The 17,895-nt window shown below is 51.1% G+C and overlaps 1 protein-coding gene across 4 annotated transcripts in view; it reads right to left on the bottom strand.

Annotated features, from left to right (window-relative positions):
• The window catches only part of MFN2 (mitofusin 2), a 34,196-nt gene that overhangs the window by 5,889 nt on the left and 10,412 nt on the right, over positions 1-17,895 (bottom strand). For all 4 annotated transcript variants that reach the window (XM_084786723.1, XM_084786726.1, XM_084786724.1 and 1 more), the window contains 13 exons: positions 16,616-16,751; positions 13,261-13,423; positions 11,946-12,070; positions 10,417-10,525; positions 10,209-10,316; positions 9,002-9,155; positions 5,186-5,253; positions 4,931-5,052; positions 3,452-3,578; positions 3,020-3,124; positions 2,706-2,808; positions 1,864-2,084; positions 84-239 (listed from right to left, as the gene is read on the bottom strand). In XM_084786723.1, coding sequence (XP_084642849.1) covers positions 84-239; positions 1,864-2,084; positions 2,706-2,808; positions 3,020-3,124; positions 3,452-3,578; positions 4,931-5,052; positions 5,186-5,253; positions 9,002-9,155; positions 10,209-10,316; positions 10,417-10,525; positions 11,946-12,070; positions 13,261-13,423; positions 16,616-16,751 — 1,697 coding nt within the window. The remainder of the gene's footprint in view (positions 1-83; positions 240-1,863; positions 2,085-2,705; positions 2,809-3,019; positions 3,125-3,451; positions 3,579-4,930; positions 5,053-5,185; positions 5,254-9,001; positions 9,156-10,208; positions 10,317-10,416; positions 10,526-11,945; positions 12,071-13,260; positions 13,424-16,615; positions 16,752-17,895) is intronic.

Genomic DNA, 17,895 nt, shown 5'->3' on the forward strand with positions numbered 1-17,895 from the left:
ATGAGCTCTGGCCACACAGGTCCCCAGGGCAGAAAATACACACTGAGCCCCAGTGCCCCCTCCCCAAAACGGGTATCACTGACCACTCCTCCGACCACGAGAATGCCCATGGAGGTCCTGGATGTCAGAGAGGCCAGGCCAGTAACCATGGAGACCATGAGCTCCTCCTGGGTGAGGGAGCCCTGCGGCAGCGGGGGCATACTGGGGTTGGCAGGTGTCAGAGGGATAGGACGTTGAACCTGAAGAGAGAACAAGAAGAATGTTGCAAGTCTGTCATTCAAGCACACCCTCAGCGACCCTCAAGACTAGACAACGTAGGGCAGAAACTGAGCAGCTCTTCCATTCCCAAGAGGCAGAAGAGGGAAAATGAGCTTTGTATGCACCACAGTGGGATGGCTGCTTCCTAAAACCAGCCAGCCTGAGATGAGCACTGTGGGCATGCCACATGATGTAGCCTGAGATGAGCACTGTGGGCATGCCACATGATGTAGCCTGGCCATGGGGATTGTGTCAGCACAGGACCTGTAATGAAAGTAGTAATTCAAGCACGGTGAGTGAGTGAGTGAGTGAGTGAGTGTGTGTGTGTGTGTGTGTGTGTGTGTTATACATTTGAGTCTGTATGTGTCTATTTCTATGCACTCACATGCAGAAACTAGAACACAACGTCAGGGGTCCTCCTCCCCTACTTTCTGCTTTAAAACAGGGCTTCTCAATGCACTGGAAGCCCTGCCTCGGCCAGGCTGTCAAGCCAACTTTGGAATAAGAGGGTTTGTACCCACCGAGACATCTCTTCAGTCCCTGATACACTTTTTATTTTAAAATTTAAAGTGGTGATGTCTTGTTTTGACTTTTAGTTTTACTTATTAGCCAGGCATGGTGGCACACGCTTTTAATCCCACTACTCGGGAGACAGAGGCAGACAGATCTCTGTGAATTTGAGGCCAGCCTGGTCTACAGAGTGAGTTCCAGGACAGGCAAGGCCACACAGAGAGACCTTGTTTCAACCCCACCCCCACTCTATATATTTTGTTTTTGTACCACATGTGCCTGGTGTATGTGATGGTCAAGAGGCACGGGATGCCTTGGACTAGAGTTAAGTACAGTTGTGAACCATCACTGAATGCTGAGAATGGAACCTGTGTCCTCTACAGGATCCACAAGCACTCTAAACTGATGAGCTATCTCTCCAGCTCCTGATGTATTTTTATTCTAAAATCTTCTCAAATTATTTTTTATTCTAAATGTTAAAGTGGTGGTTTGTAGATAAGTATTTTTAAATTCCCTTTTCCCAGCAGGGCAGTGGTGGCGCACACCTTTGATCCCAGCACTCACGGAGGTAGAGGGAGGTGGATCGCTGTGAGACCAGCCCAGTCTACGAAGCAAGTCCAGGGCAGCAAGGGTACACAGAGAAACCCTGTCTCGGAAACAAAACAAAACAAAATTCCCTTTTCCCCCTATAGTGTTATGGACCAAACCCAAAGCTCTTATACACCAGGCAAACCCTTTTCCCCTAGCAGTCTGTTCTGAAGAACACACACAAACAAGCCTTAAGAAAACATGCATTTCCATTTTTGTTTTTGTTTTTCAAGACAGGATTTCTCTGTGTAGCCCTATCTGGCCTCGAACGCCAGAGATCCATCCACCTTCCTATGTCTCCCAAGTTGTTGGGATTAAAGAAGTGTGCCACCATCACCTGGCCACCTCTCAGGATTTGAAATTAGGACAAGGCCAAGTTGATAATGGCAGCAATGCTGACCAGTGACCTACATGGCTTCTGCCTTAGGGACCCCCATAAGCAGACTGATTGATGCATCTGGTGGCAGGATGGTCTCCGATGATACCCTGCGGAAAGGAGCTTCTTGCCTGATCACTGTAGCCCATCAAGGCCCGGCGGCTGTTCTTGGGGCCCAGGAACCTGTTCACCAACATAGTCCATCCAAGCGAGAAGTGGAACTCAATGTCCTCCTGAAAGTCAGCGCACAGCTTGTCACAGTTCAGGTCATAGCTGAGGGAGAAGCACTGGCGAGGGACGAGCATGTCTATCTGATTCCGCACAGACACAGGAAGAAGGGGCTTCAAGCCATCTGTCAGGGGCACAAGCAGGAAGAGAGCGCATCAGTCGGATCTGTGCCACGCCAAGGCCCAGCCTCAGGCACACAGTCCCCCTCAGCTGCTAGAGACGCTGCTGCTCTGAGCAGAAACTACACCCAGGTGGCCAGCTGGTGAGACTGGCTGACAGATCACCTTCCCAAAGCTGCCAGTAGTCATGCCAAGGTCTCAGCTTGTATGTCATCCCATATGGTGACCCAAGCATAGGTTCCCCAAGTCCATCCCAGAATGAACTCAGGCAACACACCCAGAACCTAAAGGTAGTGAGTTAAACCACTGCCAAAGGTCACAGGTAAGGAAAGGTCACCCTAGTGGACTTATTACTTTTGATGATGATGATGGTGTGTGTGTGTGTGTGTGTGTGTGTGTGTGTGTGTATGTGTGTGTGTGTGTGTACGCACGCACATGGGTATAGGAGCACACAGAGGTCAGAAGCATAGGAGCTCCTGGATGGATCTGAAGTTCAGACAGTTGTGAGCCGTCTGACACGAGGACACACTCTTAACAGAGTGAGCTTTCTCTCCAGCCCTGTCTTTAGATTGTCTCAGCTTGGCCATGGCAGCCCCACAGATCCCATGGTCCCTGGTGGCACTAACCTATCATGTCCTGCTGCATAGTCTGCAGTGAACTGGCGATGGCTGTGGAGCAGCGGTCAGACATGTTCCGGCCCAGGCCTTCCTCTATGTGGCGGTGCAGTTCCTGCCTCCAGAAAAGGGAGGTGAAGAGAAGAGGTACCATCAGCAGGAGTCTCTGGGGGTGTCCACCCTGCCCTGCCCAGCCAGCTGACCAGAGACGCAGAGGAAGCCTGGGCCTCGTGCCCCTGGCTGTCACTTCCACTCAGGGACTCTGAGACAGGCCAGCTAAGACTGAGCTGCCTTTCCCACCAAGAGCACACGGCTATTTCACTCACATTCTTATAAACCTTGAGGACAACTGGGGATGGGTGGAAGTCCATCTGGTACTCGTCAACCAGCACAGAGAGGCGCCTGATCTCTTCAGCCATGGCTGTGGACACCTGTGGGCAAGGCAGGGTGCAGTTAGCTTCTGCAGGGGAGGCTGCAGTGAACTGCACACCTTCCACCCCCCACTCCAGTCTCCCCAGCTCCTTTTGATTTGAAGCCACAGAGGTAGAAAATGGGCAATTAAAATAGGCCTGGAAAGAGCCCCAGGGGAAACTGTATTTTGAATTAGGGCCAAAGGAAGCTTCCCATAAAGCTGAGGAAGCACTCCCCCACCCCCACCCCTGCTTGGATGAGCAGTTCTTGCTCTTGGCATTTGCTGCCCCTGAGCTTGACTTTTCCTGAGTCCAAGCTTCCCCACAGAGCTTTCTCTTCATTCTCACCTGCCTTTCCACTTCCTCTGTCATCTGCTTAATTCGAAGCTTATAGTCTTGAGCCAGGAGCTCCAGCTGCTTGTCAATAAACCTTAGCCTGTCTTGCCGCTCTTCCCGCATTTCCAGACAATAAACCCTGAGAGAGAAAAAGCACCTCTCAGAAACCCATGTCCCCAGATGACTAAGCAGAGGAGCCAAGGGAGCTGGGTAGCTCAGCCAGGCCATAGCTCCTGAACAGGGTGTTGGAGGCAGGCAGGACACAGCCGCTCATCCCTCAGAATTCCATTAGGAGGAGGGGTAGCGACAGAGAAGAGAGGTGGCTAAGGTGGGGGTGGGGGGCAGGTAGAAACAATTCTGCTAACTAATACGAAGGAAAGAATGCTTGACAGGCCAGCAAGATGGCTCATCAGGTCAAACGCTTGTTGTGCAAGCCCAATGACTTGAATTCAGACCCTAGCCAGGTAAAGGTGGAAGGACAGATCTGATTCTACAAAGTTGTCCCCGACCTCTACACCTGTGCTGTGCCATAGACGCATAATCAAAAATAACACTGTGAAAACTTTTTCAACAAAATAACAATGAAAGAATGTTCCCTCGTCCAATAATTGGGAAATGAAATATAACTCCTTTTCTGCTCTGTTTTAACTTAGGGCCAATACTGTTGAGTGTCTCCAATAGACATGAATTGTTTATAGATGATCTCTGTGCTTTTCTATATTTTAAATTTCTCAATGTTTTTCTTTTTTCTTTTTGTCTTTTTGAGACAGGATCCCATATATCCTAGGCTGGCCTCAAACTTACTACATACCCAAGAATGACAATGACCTTCTGATCCTTCTGCTGTCACCTCTAGAGTGCTGGGGTTACAGGTTGTCACTACCACACCCAGTGTTAGGGTGGGGGTGGGGTGAGAGGTGGGGGAACTCACATTCAGGCGCCAGGGATTGAGCTCAGGGGCTCCTGCATACCAGGTAAGCACTCTGCCAACTGAACACACCTCTAGTCTCAGTATTCCTGAGGCGGGGTGGGCAGACCCCTGAGTTCAAGGCTAGCTGGTCTATACAGAGATTTTCTGGGCCAGCCAGAGACACACAATGAAACCCTGTCTACAAAAGAAAAGTGCAGGCTGGCTGTGGCATCCTAAGGTGGGGAAGGCCTGGGCTAGGGCTGCAGCTCAGCAGGCGAGTGCTTCTCCAGCTGGTGCAAGGCCTCAGTTCTGAGCCCTGTACTGTGCAAAATTAAAACAAGCAAATGCAAAGGGCAAGACCTCTAACAAGAGCCCTCCCTTCCTGTCCAGGCTGGGTGGGGTGATCACACAGCAAGCGGCCTCTTGAGCAGGTTACTAAGTGGATCCGATATGGCCTGGGTGTGAGTCTATGGACCCAGCTCAGCACAAAGGATCTGATCACAGGCATGCCTCAACTGCCCAAGGCAAAATACAGAGAACCATAATTTCCCAGCACTCCCTCTGCTTTCCTGGGCTCTCACCGCTGCTCCTGAGCTGCAATGTGCAGGGAATCCATGATGAGACGAACGGCCTCTGCAATCTGCTTGGCCCGTACTGTGTGCTGTTCAAACTTGGTCTTTACTGCAGACTGGGAAATGCACTCCTGCAACAGACAGGCGTACTGAGGGAGGTGGGCCCCTTACCTCCAAGGGCTACGCAGTGGCTTTCATGCCAGGGACAGGGCTAGAGAGAGCATGGAAGGACAGAATTGCCACATACCAGAATCAAAGACTTACCTCAAATCGCCTCTCAAAATTCTGAAATTCAAACATCCTCACTTGAAATCCTTCTGCTAGAGCGCCCCCTAGGAGAATGGCAGTGTTAGTGAGGAAACAGCTCCTCACTGAGAGGAAAACGGGAAATCCCCTCTGGTTTACTTTTCTAGCCCTGTGACCAAGAACACCTGGTAAGAAGCAGCTCAAGAGAAGAAGGCACCTGGGAGGCAGAGGCAGGTGGATCGCTGTGAGTTTGAGGCCAGCCTGGTCTACAAAGCGATTCTAGGACAGCCAAGGCTACACAGGGAAACCTTGTTTCGAAAAACAAAACAAAACAAGAAGAGAGAAGGCAGGCAGGCTTATTCTGGCTCAGTCTAAGGGGACACAGCAGGTCATGGAGGGGAAGGGATGGCAGCAGTCATGGAAGGGAAGGGATGGCAGCAGTCATGGAAGGGAGGGATGGCAGCAGTCATGGAAGGGAAGGGATGGCAGCAGTCATGGAAGGGAAGGGATGGCAGCAGTCATGGAAGGGAAGGGATGGCAGCAGTCATGGAAGGGAAGGGATGGCAGCAGTCATGGAAGGGAAGGGATGGCAGCAGTCATGGAAGGGAAGGGATGGCAGCAGTCATGGAAGGGAAGGGATGGCAGCAGTCATGGAAGGGAAGGGATGGCAGCAGTCATGGAAGGGAAGGGATGGCAGCAGTCATGAAAGGGAAGGGATGGCAGCAGTCATGGAAGGGAAGGGATGGCAGCAGTCATGGAAGGGAAGGGATGGCAGCAGTCATGGAAGGGAAGGGATGGCAGCAGTCATGGAAGGGAAGGGATGGCAGCAGTCATGGAAGGGAAGGGATGGCAGCAGTCATGGAGGGGAAGGGATGGCAGCAGTCATGGAAGGGAAGGGATGGCAGCAGTCATGGAAGGGAAGGGATGGCAGCAGTCATGGAAGGGAAGGGATGGCAGCAGTCATGGAAGGGAGGGATGGCAGCAGTCATGGAAGGGAAGGGATGGCAGCAGTCATGGAAGGGAAGGGATGGCAGCAGTCATGGAATGGAAGGGATGGCAGCAGTCATGGAAGGGAAGGATGGCAGCAGTCATGGAAGGGAAGGGATGGCAGCAGTCATGGAAGGGAGGGATGGCAGCAGTCATGGAAGGGAGGGATGGCAGCAGTCATGGAGGGGAAGGGATGGCAGCAGTCATGGAGGGGAAGGATGGCAGCAGTCATGGAAGGGAAGGATGGCAGCAGTCATGGAGGGGAGGGATGGCAGCAGTCATGGAGGGGAAGGGATGGCAGCAGTCATGGAGGGGAAGGGATGGCAGCAGTCATGGAGGGGAAGGATGGCAGCAGTCATGGAAGGGAGGGATGGCAGCAGTCATGGAAGGGAAGGATGGCAGCAGGATGGAAGGGAAGGGATGGCAGCAGTCATGAAAGGGAGGGATGGCAGCAGTCATGGAGGGGAAGGGATGGCAGCAGTCATGGAGGGGAAGGGATGGCAGCAGTCATGGAGGGGAAGGATGGCAGCAGTCATGGAAGGGAAGGATGGCAGCAGTCATGGAAGGGAGGGATGGCAGCAGTCATGGAAGGGAAGGATGGCAGCAGTCATGGAAGGGAGGGATGGCAGCAGTCATGGAGGGGAAGGGATGGCAGCAGGATGGAAGGGAAGGGATGGCAGCAGTCATGGAAGGAAGGGATGGCAGCAGTCATGGAAGGGAAGGGATGGCAGCAGTCATGGAAGGGAAGGGATGGCAGCAGTCATGGAAGGGAAGGGATGGCAGCAGTCATGGAAGGGAAGGGATGGCAGCAGTCATGGAAGGAAGGGATGGCAGCAGTCATGGAAGGGAAGGGATGGCAGCAGTCATGGAAGGAAGGGATGGCAGCAGTCATGGAAGGGAGGGATGGCAGCAGTCATGGAAGGAAGGGATGGCAGCAGTCATGGAAGGGAAGGGATGGCAGCAGTCATGGAAGGGAAGGGATGGCAGCAGTCATGGAAGGAAGGGATGGCAGCAGTCATGGAAGGGAAGGGATGGCAGCAGTCATGGAAGGAAGGGATGGCAGCAGTCATGGAAGGAAGGGATGGCAGCAGTCATGGAAGGAAGGGATGGCAGCAGTCATGGAAGGAAGGGATGGCAGCAGTCATGGAAGGAAGGGATGGCAGCAGTCATGGAAGGAAGGGATGGCAGCAGTCATGGAAGGAAGGGATGGCAGCAGTCATGGAAGGAAGGGATGGCAGCAGTCATGGAAGGAAGGGATGGCAGCAGGATGGAAGGGAAGGGATGGCAGCAGTCATGGAAGGGAAGGGATGGCAGCAGTCATGGAAGGGAAGGGATGGCAGCAGTCATGGAAGGGAAGGGATGGCAGCAGTCATGGAAGGGAAGGGATGGCAGCAGTCATGGAAGGGAAGGGATGGCAGCAGTCATGGAAGGGAAGGGATGGCAGCAGTCATGGAAGGGAAGGGATGGCAGCAGTCATGGAAGGGAAGGGATGGCAGCAGTCATGGAGGGGAAGGGATGGCAGCAGTCATGGAAGGGAAGGGATGGCAGCAGTCATGGAGGGGAAGGGATGGCAGCAGTCATGGAAGGGAAGGGATGGCAGCAGTCATGGAAGGGAGGGATGGCAGCAGTCATGGAAGGGAAGGGATGGCAGCAGTCATGGAAGGGAAGGGATGGCAGCAGTCATGGAAGGGAAGGGATGGCAGCAGTCATGGAAGGAAGGGATGGCAGCAGGATGGAAGGGAAGGGATGGCAGCAGTCATGGAGGGGAAGGGATGGCAGCAGTCATGGAAGGAAGGGATGGCAGCAGTCATGGAGGGGAAGGATGGCAGCAGTCATGGAAGGGAAGGGATGGCAGCAGTCATGGAGGGGAAGAATGGCAGCAGTCATGGAAGGGAGGGATGGCAGCAGTCATGGAAGGGAGGGATGGCAGCAGTCATGGAGGGGAAGGGATGGCAGCAGTCATGGAGGGGAAGGGATGGCAGCAGTCATGGAAGGGAAGGGATGGCAGCAGTCATGGAAGGAAGGGATGGCAGCAGTCATGGAAGGAAGGGATGGCAGCAGTCATGGAAGGGAGGGATGGCAGCAGTCATGGAAGGGAAGGGATGGCAGCAGTCATGGAAGGGAGGGATGGCAGCAGTCATGGAAGGGAAGGGATGGCAGCAGTCATGGAAGGGAAGGGATGGCAGCAGTCATGGAAGGAAGGGATGGCAGCAGTCATGGAAGGAAGGGATGGCAGCAGTCATGGAAGGGAGGGATGGCAGCAGTCATGGAAGGGAAGGGATGGCAGCAGTCATGGAAGGAAGGGATGGCAGCAGTCATGGAAGGAAGGGATGGCAGCAGTCATGGAAGGAAGGGATGGCAGCAGTCATGGAAGGGAGGGATGGCAGCAGTCATGGAAGGGAGGGATGGCAGCAGTCATGGAAGGAAGGGATGGCAGCAGTCATGGAAGGAAGGGATGGCAGCAGTCATGGAAGGAAGGGATGGCAGCAGTCATGGAAGGGAAGGGATGGCAGCAGGATGGAGGCTCCTGCCCACGCCTCACTGGGCAGAGAAACTAGAAGGGATGCTGCTGCTCGGCTGGCCTCCTCCTTTTCACTCATCCTGGGACCCGGCCCATGGGACGCTGCAGCTCACACAGGACGAGCCACCCCTCCTACGCATCCCCTCTGGAAAGGCCCTCAAAGGCATGCCCAGAGGTGCCTCCTATCTAAGTGACTCAAGGAGCAAGGACCTCCCTGCAGGCTCTGCTTGGCATGTCACTACCAGACCAGTTTCCACCAACAGACCCACTAAGAGACTCAGCATTTCGAATACCCAGAGAAGAGAGGCTGTCAGCCCCGTGGTTACCTCCTTCTGGCATGCCCTGGGCTTTCTGGACCCTGGCACTGAGCACCTCCTTGGCAGACACGAAAAAGATCCGGTCCCCAGCCTGAGCTCGATCCACCACGCCCAGCTCATCCACCAGAAAGCTGGTGCAGCGTTCCATGTGCTGTCGCCGCACCTGGGCCCAGGCAGACGGGTGTAAGTGAGCAGGGCAGGGGTGGGGAAACCCGACCCACATAGCTCATCAAGCAAAAGGGATAAAGAATTAACAATGAAAGGTCACCCACCATCTCTGCTCCGGAGCCACCAGCCTCCTCAGCTCCCCTCTGGGGCTCCTGAGGCACAGAACAGGCCCCAGATTGCCTCAGGTTTTAAAAATCAGCCTAGTAATGTTCTTTGGTGTCCCAGAGGGAAAGGAGCTAAAATGGCTCTACACTGACAAGCTAAGACTTCTAGAACAAAACAAAACAAAAACAAACAAACAAAAAAACAGGGGAAAAAAGACTTCTAGAACCATGATTTATACAACAAGGAGGCACCAGTGGACAGTCCCAGCTCCACACGCTAAAGGGGACTGGTAGAGCGTAAAAGGGTTAAGAGCCTCCATAGACAGGTGGGGGGTGGGGGGTGGGGGGTGGAGGAGCACACCTTTAGTCCCAGCACTTGGAGGCAAAGGCAGCCAAGGCCAGCCTGGTCTACAGAGTTCTAGAACATCCAAGGCCACACAGATAAACCCAGTCTTGAAAATAATAATAACAAAAAGAGCCTCCATAGACATCACCATGTGTCAGGCATTCTGAGCGGATCCCATGTTCCTCAGGTATGGAGACAGGATTACAACCAAAGCTCCACTGTCACGCCTCAGCCACATTTGGACTCACACAAATCCCTTTTCTTTTATTTCACACAAAATTGGAGTTGGGCGTTGTGCTGAGACCCACCTATCCTTCATTCTTGTTAAGCTTCTTTCCCAAATGTCTTTCTAAAGCCTGTTTCTGTATATACTGAGCTTTTGTGTGAGAACCTGAGTTATTGGCCCAAGCAAAAAGAAAAAGACAAAAATAAACATGGCAGGGATGCTCTTTTGCCCTAGGAGAAATCAAGGAAAAGAAAGGAATGTGAACAGAGGGGAAGGGATGATTAAGTCACCAGGTCTGAGTTGGACACACACAGATCCGAGTGGTTAGTGTTCAAGGCTCACGGCAGACTCCAAACTGCCTGAGACACCCACCTCCTCCATGTACTCAGGCTCTGAGGCAGACGCATCCCAGCGGTTGTTCAGGATGAAGATGTTGGGCCGGGAGAGACGCTCACTCACTTTGTGGAAGAACTGCTTCTCCTAAACAAGGACAGGAACTTGGTGAAGGAGGGGCCTGCTAGCTCAGGCCCCGCCAGCCACCTGCCCAGCAGGCCCAGGGACAGAGTGGGGCAAGGGTTACCGTCTGCATCAGCGTGGACTCTGAGTTGGCCACCAGCACAAACACATCAGCATCCAGGCAAAACTTATCAATCCAGCTGTCCAGCTCCGTGGTGACATCGATCCCAGGGCTGGTGGTGACAGGTATAAACCAGTATGGTCAAGCACAGGACATGGGCCCCAGTGTGAACAGCCCTGGGACTTGCAAAGAGGCCAGGCAAGGGCTGGAGAGTTGGTTCAGTGGTTAAGAGCACTGTCTGTTCTTCCAAAGGTCCCGGGTTCAATTCCCAGCACCCACATGGCAGCTCACAACTGTCTGTAACTCCACAATCTGACACCCTCAAACCAATGCACATAAATATTAAAATTAAATTAAAATATTAAAAAAAAAAAAGAGGCCAGGCAAAGCAGAGGAAGGAGGGAGCCAAGCCACCCTTCACTTCCCATTCCTTGTCTTGGTTTTAGCACCTTTTTTTTGTTTGTTTGTTTGTTTTTTGAGACAGGGTTTCTCTTTGTAGCCCTGGCTGTCCTGGAATTCAGAGATCCGCCTGCTTCTGCCTGCCTAGTGCTGGGATTAAAGATGTGTGCCACCATACCTGGCAGTACCTATCGCTTTTATGAAAACATAGTAAGGTGCAGTTTTCAGTAGAGATATACAACTGAAGTCAAGTTTTGAACATGAGACCCTCTCTCAACTCAACAAAGAAAGGTCTCATGTAACAAAGACTGACCTTAAACCCCTGACCTCCTGCCTCCATCTCTAGAGATGTAGTTACAGGCATGTACTACTATGCTCAACTTTCAAATCTGTACCTGAGTCCAGCTCAAGGCCACAGTACTGTATTTTTTGGTGTAGGTGTAATGTGTCCAAAAGGCAGGGAGAAAGCATTCCTTCAAGAGAAGGAACAAAATGACCACCTACGCTACTTAACACACACACACACATACACACACACATACACACACACACACACACACACACACACACACACACACACACACACGCTATTCTAGAGCCACCAGCTTCCCCAGAGCCAATGTCCCGAGGACCGCTAAGGCCCAGTCTGCCCAGGGCAGTTCAGGCAAAGGCAGACAGAGTGACTAACCATTCCTAAACTGTCTCAGCCTACAATCTTTTCACAGTGTTGACCTTTGGTGTCCAGAAGGAAAGGAACTCAGGGAGCAAGGAGCCTAAATCCGCTTGCACACGTCTCCCAAGGCCTTGTTTTATAGAACAAGCAGGTGCCTCCAAACCCCCACACTGGCCTGGAATGCCTGGCACGTAGGGCCTCCCCCACTTCTCGGTACCCTCCTATCTCGCAAACAGTCAACTCTTGGGACATCTGCAGGGTACTGATGCCAAAGGGCACAATAAGTAGCCAGCCCCCTGGAAGAAATCCAAGAAGCACAAAGATTTGATTGAGCTGTCGGAAAGGCACCAGGACTTAAACAGAGTAAAGAGAGGACATGGGGACCCTGAACTGGAATCACCTAGAAATGGAGATTTGGTACCCTCTGACTGGGCTTCTAGGTAAGTCGCTCCCGACTCACCTGTCCATCAGCACGAGGTCATCCTTCAGAAGTGGACACTTGGAGTTGGGCCACATCACACTCACCAGGCTGCCTGCATGCAGCTGCTCATCCTGATGGAGGGCATGAGCCAGCTGGTTCACAGTCTGATGGTGGAGGAAGGAAATAAATATCAGGCTAAGAAGTGCCATCAGCTAGGAGAGCTCCTGTGCTACCTGCTACAACACAGCAGCCTGGGATGGCTGACCAACTAGCTACTCCCTTTCCTTTAAAAAAAAAAAAATTCAAGGGCTAGAGAAATGGTTCCGTGGCTAAGAGCACTGGTTGTTCTTCCAGAGAAGCTGGATTCATTTCCCAGCACCTACATGGCAGCTCACAACTGTAACTCTAGTTCCAGGGGATCCAACACCCTGTGGGATAGACTCTGTGCAGCAGGCACCTATGTGGTACACAGACATACAAGTAGGCAGACGTTTATACACATAAAATAACAGATTTTTCTAACGATTCATTCTTTCTTTTTCTGCATGCATGTGTGTGTATAGGTGTACACTGAGGCCAGATAGGGTGTTAGATGCCTTGGAACTGGAGTTACAGGACGCTGTGAGATACCTAACAGTGCTGGGAACTAAGAGCAAGCACTCTTAACAGAGGAGCACCTCTCCAGCACCCTTTCTTGCACTGCATGTGTCAGTCAGAGCCAGCTTTCTGCACGCCCTTTTTTTTTTCTGTTTTTGTTCGTTTGTTTGTTTGTTTGTTTTGTTTTTAGAGACAGGGTTTCTCTGTGTAACCTTGGCTGTCCTGGCCTCGCTTTGTAGACAAGGTTGGCCTTGAACTCATGGCGATCTACCTCTGCCTCCCAAGTGCTGGGTTTAAAGGCATGCGCAACCACGCCCAGCTCTGCCTCTTTCTCCAACATCACCCTGAAGCTCAGTTTGTTCTGCAGTGATTAACTCCCTATGAATCCAAAGGTGCACCTGGCTGCAAGCAGAGCACAGCTGCCGCTCAGGAAATGAGTGCACCTGTGGCTGGCCGCTGCGTGAGAATCCCAGGGCACACTCAGGAACCACGCCCTGCTGGCAAGCCCAGGAAGAACATATGTGCTCCCCTCCCTGCTTAGTGCACAGGTCAGCCAGCTCACTCTGCCTCTCACTCTCAAGCTGGGCCCTTGATCTTGGTGCCCCACTTTTCTGAGCCTCCCAAACATTCTCACAATCCTCCACAAAGCTCATGAGCATGGAGGTTGGGTGAGTCTTGTGACATTGATGCACTAGCTGTTCCAAGTCAAGACTGCACTCAGTAGCACCCAAGACAGAATTGGCCGACCAGCACCCACCTTGACGCTCTTCTTCTCTTCCGAGCCCTCAGTGAGGAGGAAAGCCTCATGGCCATCTGTGCCCCCAACTCGCAGGAAGCAATTGGTGGTGTGACCAATCCCAGATGGCAGAACTTTGTCCCAGAGCATGGCATTGATCACGGTGCTCTTCCCATTGCTTGTCCTAGGATAAAACAACAGTAAGGCCATAAGCAGAGTCTGGGCTCTAACACTGTAGTGCCCAGCCTAGGGCTCTGGCATCTTGTTCTCTGTCATGTCAATGGTACCCCGGCAACACTGAAAGGATAGCTCTGTGTTTATGAAAATGGCCAGACAAATAGCTCTCAGCCTGAACCTGTTTTGTGCCCATCACTTCAAACCAACTTGCAGGCAGCTGGTACAGAGCAGGGGCTGGTATAGACATGTGACCTGTCTCACAGTCCAGCATCACTCATTAAGCATCCATGGAGCCTCCTCTCTAGACCAGAGGTCCTGTCCAAGTCCTGGCTTCCCCACGCGGGGCCTGCTGGGAGGCTATTTTCTCACTATGCTCCTAATCACACGTGATGCCCCACTTCTCAGGCTCACCAGGTCCAGGCCAAAGGGAAGACTCCTTTAGCGTTCTACCTGGCATACCCCTTTCTATATCCTGCTTCCTGCAGATCTGTGCACGCCTAGCTTCAGTGTTGAACACTCACTCTCACTCTGCATGTCAGTCCCCACAGCACACAGCTTCAGAGCCACCAATTCCCAGGTGCCCAGTGACATGGGCAGGCACTAGCACCCAGCTGAGGGCCAGGTCACATCTTCCAGGAAAAGAATGAAGAACCAACAGGCCAAAGAGGCTGAAGGCACACTTGAGATCATGAGTTCTCAGGGATAGGACTTGGGACAGTACCCATTCTACACTACCACTGTGCGCCAGGCATCCACCTTATCTCAAGACTGTTAGCTTGTGTACAATTTTAGTTTTGTTTTTGATACAAGCTAGCTTCAAACTCCTTAAGGAGGATGACTTTAAACTCCCAATCCCCTGGCTGCCACCTCCACAGTGCTGGGATTGTAGGTGTGTGTGCCATCAAGCTGGGCCCAGGGCTTCATGCATAGAGGCAAGCACTTAGCAACTGAGACACACCCCAGCCATGGGTGCTGAATGTTTTTAGCACCTGGGTCTCCTTATTACACTTGAAACTCTTAAAACAAAGAGCAGTTATTGCTTAGACATGACACCACATGATAGGGAAAAGTCCAAGTCCATGATTAGACTACATCAAATAAAGGACTGGACACCAAAAGGCCATAACTGACAGAGTGAAAAGGAAACCTAGGGACTGGCTGGCTAAAGGCTGCAGAGGCAGATGGCTCAGTGCCGTGGTTCTCAGCCTTCCTAATGCTGTGTGACTTTCAATACAGTCCTCAGGTTGTGGTGACCTCCATATTATTTTCATTGCTGCTTCATAACTGTATATTTTGCTACTGTTGTGCATGGTAATGTAAATATCTGTGTTCTCCAATGGTCTTAGGCAACCCTGAGGAAGGGTCATTCAACTCCCAAAGGGGTTGTCACCCACTGCTTCAGTGGTCAAGAGCATACACTGCTCTTGCAGAGGACCAGGGTCAGTTCTCAACACCTATGCTGGGCAGCCCACAGCTGCCTGTAACTCCAGCTCCAGCGGAATCTGATACCACTGGCCTGTACTTATGTGTACATACCCATAAACATAGTGAAAACTAAATAAGCCTTTAAAGGAAATCTACCAGTATATTTAAAAGTTCCTACAATGCAGCAGTAACCAAAAGAACAATCTAGTTAAGGAACAGACATTTCTCCTCAATATATAATAGGCCAATCAACACATGAAAAGCAGCTCAACTTAAGGAAAGGCAAGTCAAATTTGCATTATAGAAATGAAAATCCAACCACACCAGGAGCCCAGCATGGAGGTTCCAGCACTCAGACTGAGGCAGGACGCCAGAGCATGGGAGCTGAAGCCCAGTTAGCGCAGCAGAGTAAGGCCTCCATCTCCAAAAACCAAAACAAACCCAACAAAAATGAATAAAAACCAAGAACCTGCTGGGTGGTGGTGGCACACACATACACACAGCAAGTTCTGACACATGCTACAACATGGACTACCACCTGTGAGGACACTGAGCTGAGACAAGTCAGTAGCTGAACGAGAAATGCTGCTGGATGTGGCGCTGGATGTCTTTCAATCTTAGCACTCAGAAAACAGTGGCAGGAGAATCTCTGAGAGTTTGAGACCAGCCTGGTTTACATAGTGGGGCTACATAGACAGACCCGGTCTCAAACAAACAACCTCTAAAAAAATACTAATATGAGTTCATGTATGTGGCATCTAGAATAGTAAGTTCTTAATCAATCCTAGGCTTCCTGGTTAGGGTTACATATAAGCAAATGCCAAGACTCAGGAGGCCGAGGCAGGAGGACCACAACGGCAGGCTTAAGGCCAGAATAATGGTTGCCAAGGGCTGGGCTGAGTGGTGGTCAGCAAGCCACCGCTATTCCACAGGGGAAAGGCTGGGGGACTCGCTGCCCAACGTGCATCATCAACATCTCACCAGGGACACATACTTTCAATGGCTCATCCAGGAGCTGGACACAGCTCAGTGGCAGACACACAGCTCAGCATGTGTGAGGCCCTGGGCTCCATCTCTAGCAACTTTCATGAAGATTTTTTATGCTAAGTATTATGATTTAAAAATAAAAAAAGGGGGCCGGGCATGGTGGCGCATGCCTTTAATCCCAGCACTCGGGAGGCAGAGGCAGGCGGATCGCTGTGAGTTCGAGGCCAGCCTGGTCTACAAAGCGAGTCTAGGACAGCCAAGGCTACACAGAGAGACCCTGTCTCAAAAAACAAAAAAAATAAAAAATAAAATAAATAAATAAAAAAGGTCTGGTGAGATGGCTCAGTGGGTAAAGACACTTGCTGCTAATCCAGATAACTTGAGTTTGATGCCAGGACTCATTAGATAGGAGAGAACTCACTCTTGACCTTCACACATCCCCAACAAATAAATAAAAATGTAATTAAAAAAAAAAGTTCTAGTCAGGCGGCAGTGCTCATGCCTTTAACCCTAGCACTTGGAAGGCAGAGACAGGTGGATCTCTCTGAGTTCAAGCCCAGCCTGGTCTACAAGGTGAAAGCCAGGGTTACACAGAGAAATCCTGTCTCTAACCACCCCCAAAGTAGTTTCCTTAAAAATAAATAAATAAATAAACAGAATCAAAAGGCGCATATGAACTCAGAAATGCCACTGCTCCCCAGAAGGGCGGGCCTCCCTCCTCACCTGCAGCTACCCCACCCCATCCCAGGCCAGGAAAAGAGAAGCAAGAAGACTTTAGAGTACTCACCGGCCAAAAAATGCCACCTTCATGTGCCGCCTGGCCAGCACCTCGCTGATGCCCCTGACCTTGGACAGGTATCCTTTGACATCCAGGACCTGCTCTTCTGTGGTAACTGGGTCCAGCTCTGCATTCCTGTGGGTGTCTGGAGGGAAGATGGCAGTGGGTCAGTGCATGGCCAGAGGAGCTCCAGAGTGACAGCCTCCCTTGTTCCGAGGCCTCACTCTCCAATACAAGGCAACCTCTGTTGACAGAGTCCCTAGTGTGGCCCTACTGTGTGGCAGCTATGAGCAGACTGGAGAGCATGCTACCCAGACTATGCTGCATCTTCTCTCAGAAGGTGTCTAAAAGTGAACTGAGTTCAAAAGCAGAGTGCTGGGTGAACCTGAACACTGACTCCTTACTTAAGTATTTTCTCTTTTAAAAAAGTATTGTGTGTGTAAGTGTGCATGATGGAAGGGGTTTTATGTGCCACAGTACATGTGAGGTCAGAGGACAGGTTTTTGGAGTCCGATCTCTCCTCCTGCCTTTACCTGTGTTCCATAAATCTGATTCAGGCCATTGGGTTTGCTCTTGCCTTCATCTGCTGAGTCATCTCGATAGCCTCATTTTCTTTTTCCGTTTTATATATTTATTTTTATGTTTATCAGTGTGTTCTCTTAGTGTGTATATGTGTGCCACACCTGTGCCCTTGGAGGTTTGACAAAGGCATCAGATTCCCTACACCCTGGGTTGCTGATGGCTGTGAACCACCATGGTTGCTTCACCTGAGTCCAGTGCTTCCAATGTCCTTAACCCTTGAGCCATCTCGCTAGCCCTACCCCATTGGGCCCCATCTGGCCCCATCCTAGGCACTGTTATAGTCACTTTTTAAAAATTACATTTTAAGCCAGGTGTGGTAGTGCACCCCTTTATTCCCAGAACTCTGGGAGGCAGAGGCAGATGGATCTGTGAGTTCCTCTGGTCTACAAAGTGAGTCCAGGACAGCCAGGACTATTACACAGAGAAACTCTGTCTTGAAAAACTGAAAATAAACAAATAAAAATAAAATAAAACTACATTTTATTTATTTATTTACTAACTTATTTATTATTTATTGTGTGGCATGCATGTGCCACAACATTCATGTGGAGGTCAGAGGACAACCTGAAAGAATGGGTTTTCTTCCTGTACCATGTAGGTCTCAGGGACTGAATTTGGGTTGTCAGGGATGGGAGAGGCAAGTGTCTTTACTCACTGAGCCATCTTGCCAGCCTTCTAGTCAGTTTTCAATTTTTGGGTTTTTTTTT

Source organism: Acomys minous, assembly GCF_964271855.1.
Source record: "Acomys minous genome assembly, chromosome: 6".
Lineage (NCBI taxonomy): Eukaryota > Metazoa > Chordata > Mammalia > Rodentia > Muridae > Acomys > Acomys minous.